Below are 6,634 nucleotides of genomic sequence, written 5' to 3' on the forward strand. Positions count from 1 at the left end.
TTGACTTCAAACTTCTTTTTACCAAACTTCAGAAAGATTTCCCAATGGAAGCAGCCATGTCAAATGTCGTCTCAGCTCTCATCAGCCCTGCTCCTCACCTTGGCTTGACTTGATAGGCTCAGGGAGACTGCCAGGGTCAGGTGACACCTTGGCACTGAAGTTTCATGAGCAACAGAAGCAGAGCATGGAAACAGAGCATCCTGCGTCCTGGAGGCGGAACTTCCTTCTAATCATTCCATGGCCAGGCATATTTGCCTTTTTAAACTATCCCTGTTACAGTATTTCTGCACAGAATATATGGCAGAATAGTGAATCCCTGTGTTCCCACTTAATACAAGTATACGGAAATGTAGCCTTTCACAATCTAGAAAACATCACAATTTAATTGAGCCAGAGTATTCAAGTTTACTAGTATCTGACCATTAGCGCATTCTTGCCAAAGAAAAGTGTTTGTCTTTGGTATAACTTAATGTGCCACAAAATATTAACTCATTCTTCTCAGCTAAGTGAATACATTCTACTAAAACAAAATCACATTTTATTATTTGGTAGTGAATAGAGCCTTTAGCATTATTTCTCATGTTTTACTGTTTAATGATAATATAGGGGTTGAGTGAAGCCATAATTTATTACCATACTTCTGTAACTATGTATAAGCATATGTGTATATGTATAAGGCATGTATGCATATATGGCCAGTATGGATGTATGTATATATATGTATGTTTGTATGTATATATGCATGAATGTGAAATGTATATATGCATGAATGTGAAGTCTTATTTTCCATTAGAAGTAATGATAATTTTAGAATTATGAGAAATTGGTGTGTAAAGATAAAGGGAAGGAAAATACATATTGTATCTCAAAAATGTGTATTTGTTCTCAAGACCAAATATCAAATTTAAATATGTTGGTCAATGCCTTTTAAACTGACCATATGTATGTACATACAATTCTTGGTATGAAAAATTTACCTCTTTCTTCAGACTCCGTATCAGCCTGCTACAAATGGTCAATTTGGGCAATTATCATCACTCAGAGTTTTAGTAATAGTACTTACTAACAGAAAAAGTAAACTATGATGATAAATATTTTAATTAGCTCTTATGTTTTAACTTCAGATTTTACTTTTTCTACATACCAAAATAAAATTATGGAGATTTTGGCTAATAAAGCTACTAAAATTGTTTTCACCTGTAAAATTTATTTTAGAAATAGAAAAATGAAGCACTTTTTTTTCATTTGACTTACATTGCACATTTATAAGAAATTAAGTCCTTTGTGGTGAAGAGCTAATTTAATATAAAAGACAATTTGACTGATAGTTTGACAATTAATTGACAATTTAACTGGTTGGTGGGTTTAAGTTTGACTTTAAATAACAGAAAGAAACTCAACATGGAAGATCAAAGAACCTTTCAATTCAGAATTATTCATTACAGTTTTACTTTTTTACATGTGAATATCCCAAAGTGAAAACTATCATTTAGGCCAACTTGACTTGCAAGGTGGCAAGAGAAAACAAAGAAAATAAGTTCATAAAACTGAAATTGTTATACACGTAAGAAAAAATTCATAATTTACATATAAGTATAATTCAGCATATACAAACTATATAAATGTATATACAATATATATACATATATAGTAGTTCTACACATATACTTGTGTGTGTGTCCACACACAACTCCCCAATTACACATGTGTTATTGCTACTATGAATTTTAAAAGGTGTTTAGCGTATAAAACAGAACAATTAGATGGAGAATTTAGTCATAAGGAAGTTCCGTTCACCTGAAAATTTTCATCTTTGAGGATTTTGAGCTAAATGTTATATGTCTAAGTTCAAATTAGATTAGTATAAATCACTTAAGAATGGGCTGATCCTTGATTTCCCTTTTCTTTCACGATATCTTGATTTGTAATTGTCATTTGTGTCCCATTTTGTGATCTATTTTGTGAATTTTCCCCTTGTCATAGCCATTTCATACCAAGTGCAGAGTTTCTTGGCTTAGGCGATGTGAGTACAGTTGGATGGGACTGCACAAATAAAGGATTTAAACAGCAAGAATGAGAGCAAAAGGCCACAGAGGGCTCCAAAGTCTTCTTGTCTACAATCACATTACGTTCTTCATGATCCTCAAAAGAAATAGTTTCAAATAAAATTGTTTCAAACTAAACTTGCCAAGAGAGAGGAAATTTAAAAAAAACTTTCCTAACTCAGTCATTAAACTTTCCTTGTCTTTCTCTCTGAAGTTTTATTACGAATATTATAGTTTTTATCGTTATTGATAAAGTATTCTGCAATTAGATGCAATATCCTTCTGATTAAAAATATAGCTATCCACATAAATCATCTCATGATAAACACTATGTTAAAAATATGTTTAAAAGATTACTGAATTAAAATGACTAGTTCCTTTGCAATTACTTTACACTAATTATTTCATATCTGAATAGATTGTACAATGTTTACTATTTCCAAGTATTATTACTGTTATTAGTAATAAAAAATAGCTAGAAGAGCAAGTATCTGACTGCTTTGGGAGCAAATCATTGCTATAAAGTGAATGATTTATCTTTCTTTAGAAATAAATACTGCAGTAAAAAATAAAGCAAATCTTATAGGTACTTATGGTAATTAGTATCAGTGCAACTTCATGAAACCGTACCTGTTGTTGTAAATCAAAGCCAACATTAAGTAATATTAATGCAAAAGTTAAAGTAAGTGGCTTAGCTAGGGGGTAGAAAACACTATGGAAGCAAAAAATATCCTTTTTGATTATAAAATTCCATTCTCATATACATTTATTTTGTCATTTAAATAAATATATTCCTCCTTCAAAGCTAAAATTACTACCTATATTTAATATAAGGCAGTCAGTCTTACTTTCAATATTGATAAATAAAATATAAGCACTGTAATTTAATCAAGTGTATTGCAATTTGATAGGTGTATGGACTCTCATTTTTCAAATATCAAATGCCCCCAGGTCTGTGAGTACTTTAACCTGGTCAGTTAAATATACAACATAATGCTTATGTGCATGATTTTTACTAAAGTAATCATTAGAAGGCTCTAGCTTTTAACTTTGATATATTCTTTCTATTTTGCACCAAAATAATCTGGTTAAGGTGAGCAGACATCCTATATAAAAAGGTAATCTACAGAAAAATGCAAACTAAGAAGACAAGGGAGCAGGACGAGGAGGAAGAAGAAGAGGAGGAAAAGGAGGAGGAAGAGGAGAAGGAAGAGGAAGAGCAAACATATGTCAACTTAATACTGAATTTTACTTCCTTGAACAAGAAGACCTGTAGTTTAACATTTTTATATAAAGACATCCTGATTTGTGTTTACGAGCTCTTTTCCTAAAATAATTCCCAAACAAAATTCAAATTCTTAAGGGCAAAAACTTGTAGAGGTCAAACACAAAGTAATACTGAAAAGTTCCATATGTGTGTCTATATAGGTATGACTTCTATTTGTGTGCATATTTGTTTTGGTATCTATATGCATTTATGGTGGTCTAAATAGGTTCTAGACATTCACAGGCTTTATTTTCTTGGTGTAATGCCTTACTGTTGTTTCTGCCACTCAGCTGTAGAAACTTCCGTACTTGTTTTTTTCTTTGTGGGAGAAAATGTTATGTAAGGCATCAGTTGCTTATATGAAATACATTCAATGTGTAATGATCATTTCTACTAAGGACAGTTTGAGGAAAAATTAGCAAGCAAACAAGGTCCTTGCTGCACAAGTCTGTAGCTAAAGACTCTGGGTCTCTGAGGCTCTGCTGCCCTCTACTGGTTGTGCTCAAAGCTCTCTGTTTCCATCGAAATACTCACATCCTAAAATCCAATTTTCTTTGGTTTTGCTCACTTTTAAGTGGCTCATAACCTGGATTACTGTCAAGTTAACCTTACAACATCATCATAATATCATATAGAGTAAATCAATTCATTCAACATACTCTGTCTTAGGTCAAACATTTTGGGGACCCTTTGCATGAGTCCTTGGAGAAATCCAGTGGCCAAATGTAACAGCAAAATTGATCACAGATAACAGTACTTGCAAAATCACTCTGGTTTCAAAGCCTTTGATTTTGATTAGGTCGTGTGTGCTCAGAAAAGTGTGATTGTATGTATGGGAACTGAGCAAACATGTGCACGATCTTGATGTGTTTTTTTAGATAGCAATTTCACTGCCCTTTTTCTATCTTATGACAACACATGAATCTTAGATTACTTTCTTCAAATTAGTCCTGTATTTCTAATGAAGCTAGTTAGTCTATTTTCTGCCAAAGAAACAGTGCCTTGTGGGATACTGAATTTGAATTTCACAATCCAAGATTGTTTTAAGCAAACTTACAAGGAAAGTTTGCAATTCCCCATTGTATCCTGGCATGAATAGCGTACCTCACGCTTGGCAATAAGTTAGCTTTTGGCATAACAAGTAAAACAAATAATTATGTGCTATAAATGGGAACATGAAAAGGGATGGTATAGCTGAAATCTAAGGTTCAACCTCTGTATCTCCTATATAGGATGTATTGTGATTTTTTTCCAAAAAAAAAAAAAGCTTTATTAAGAAAGCTATACCGGACGCATCATCACTATACAATGATTAAACATTACCTTTACAATTTATAGTCACTGAAATTACAGAATAAATATATGCACATTTCTTTCTTTGTGTGTGTGAGAGAGAGAAAAAACATTAAAAGTGCTTCTTACAAAGCTGTTAGTGATATATACCAGTTGCTTTTATTTTTTAATATTATTTATATATGTATATATGTATATATAAGAAAGTGCAGATATTCTCCAAAAAACAAAAACAAAAACAAAAATGAAAACAAAGCAACCAAAAATCTTGGCATTGGGAAGAGGGGTGATAAAGATGCGGCGGCATCCTGGGTGTGTCTCCAGCGTTCACTGCTGTCGCATCCGGCTGTGCGCAGGGTGGTAGGAGAGACATTGCGGACTGTACACCAGGAGTGGACGGCAGGCTACGATGTATGGAGAGGAGACAAATGGATTCAACCCCAACTAAACAGATTGGGCTGCATGGGGGTGGTGTGTGTGTGTGTGTGTGTGTGTGTGTTGCACGCACAGACTGCAGGTGTAGGGATTGAACTACGCAAGGACTTTGTCGATTGCCTATGAGCATGGGAGCCAGAGACAACAGAGTGAGAACATTCCAGCAAGACCCGCCCCCTCCCTCCCGCCCAGTCTCGCAGTTTTCAAGCATGCAGCAACTGCAGTGTTGATACATATACAGAATCTGTGCCATGACGGGAAAGAGAAAAGGAAGCTCCACGTGGCCAGCCCTCCCTCCCTCCCTCACAAACAAAACCACAACGAAGGAGAAAAGCTTCCTGAAAGAGAAAAAGGAAAAAAAAAAGAGAAAAATAAAAGAAGACAGGTTGAAATTGACTTCATTAGGATCAACAGTGATCCCTCCCCTCCCCCCCCCATACCTTACACATGGCACAAAGTCTCAAGTTTCAGTATAAAAAAATAATGATAACATTTGCTGGCAAAAGTCTGCGAAGGCACTTCATTGATTAATGATCTGAGGATGGCCCTTCCTCCAAGTCACGTGGGCAGAGGGGAGAGCACGTGTCTGTGTTCTCTAGTGAGCATGCGCGTTCGGTTCTGGTCAGGGCAGGTGGAATGGGCTCACAGGATAGAATTCTATTTTTTTTTTCCGTTTCTTTTGGAAACAAACAAAAAGAAAAACAGAAGGAAAAAAAACACCAAAGGGAGGAAAAAAAAAAACAAATCAAAACCCAAAAGACAGCACTCATCCATCATCCTTCTCCGTGCGTCAGAACCTGTAGGTTGTCTTTTCCAGGACTTCGAGGTAATCCGGCTTGGTTTGAAGTTTGGCCCTTAACTCGAGGTAATCGCTTTTGGGGGTCTGATGGTCTGTGAACCCCTTTCCGGCTGAGAAGAGGAGGGTCTCTTTGAGCCTGGCGTCGTGCTGCAGGTCGGGGTACTGCATGCCGGGCGGGTGCACATGGAGCTCCTTCAACTTGGGCACGGTGCCATAGAGACAGTCCACGAAGCCCACGGTGCACGGGGCGGCCTGCGGCCGGTCCCGGTCCAGCAGCACCCCGCTGCCCCCGGGGGGGAACAGCACCACCCCGCCGTTCTTCTCATGGTGGCGGAATCCAGCCAAGTCCCCCCCGGGGCTGGCCACGCCCCCGGCCACGCCCCCGACCACCATGGCAGCCGGGCGGTGGTGCGCATGCGCCACGGTGACGATGGTGTTGAGCTGGGAGCTGGACACGGCCAGCGCCCACTCCTGCTCCTTCTCCAGCAAGGTCCGGTAGCTGCTGGCGTTCTCCTTGGTGGCTTCGGAGAACTGTGCATCGCCCAGGCCCGGGGGTCCCGGGGGGCCGGGTCCCCCTCTGTCTGCACCCCCTGGGGGGTCCGCCCCAATGGGCGCAGCCACCACTGCCGCCGCTGCTGCCTGCTCCTCCTCCTCCTCCCGGGGCTTGTAGATGGGGTTGTTGCACATCTGCGTGACGGGGTGCGGGATGTACTCATACACGTGGCCCACGGGAGGGGGCGCCTTGTCGGGGGAGGCGAGGGCCGCCCGCCCTCCCAGCCCCCCCACGCCACCGCC

The 6,634-nt window shown here is 38.7% G+C and overlaps 1 protein-coding gene across 1 annotated transcript in view; it reads right to left on the reverse strand.

Moving 5' to 3' along the window:
- Positions 1-5,830: 5,830 nt before the first annotated feature.
- Slitrk3 (SLIT and NTRK-like family, member 3) overlaps positions 5,831-6,634 on the reverse strand; it is a 3,040-nt gene continuing 2,236 nt past the window's right edge. Inside the window, exon 2 of the mRNA XM_013016207.1 lies at positions 5,831-6,623. Coding sequence (XP_012871661.1) covers positions 5,831-6,623 — 793 coding nt within the window. The remainder of the gene's footprint in view (positions 6,624-6,634) is intronic.

Source organism: Dipodomys ordii, unplaced genomic scaffold, assembly GCF_000151885.1.
Source record: "Dipodomys ordii isolate 6190 unplaced genomic scaffold, Dord_2.0 Scaffold30, whole genome shotgun sequence".
NCBI classification, from domain to species: domain Eukaryota; kingdom Metazoa; phylum Chordata; class Mammalia; order Rodentia; family Heteromyidae; genus Dipodomys; species Dipodomys ordii.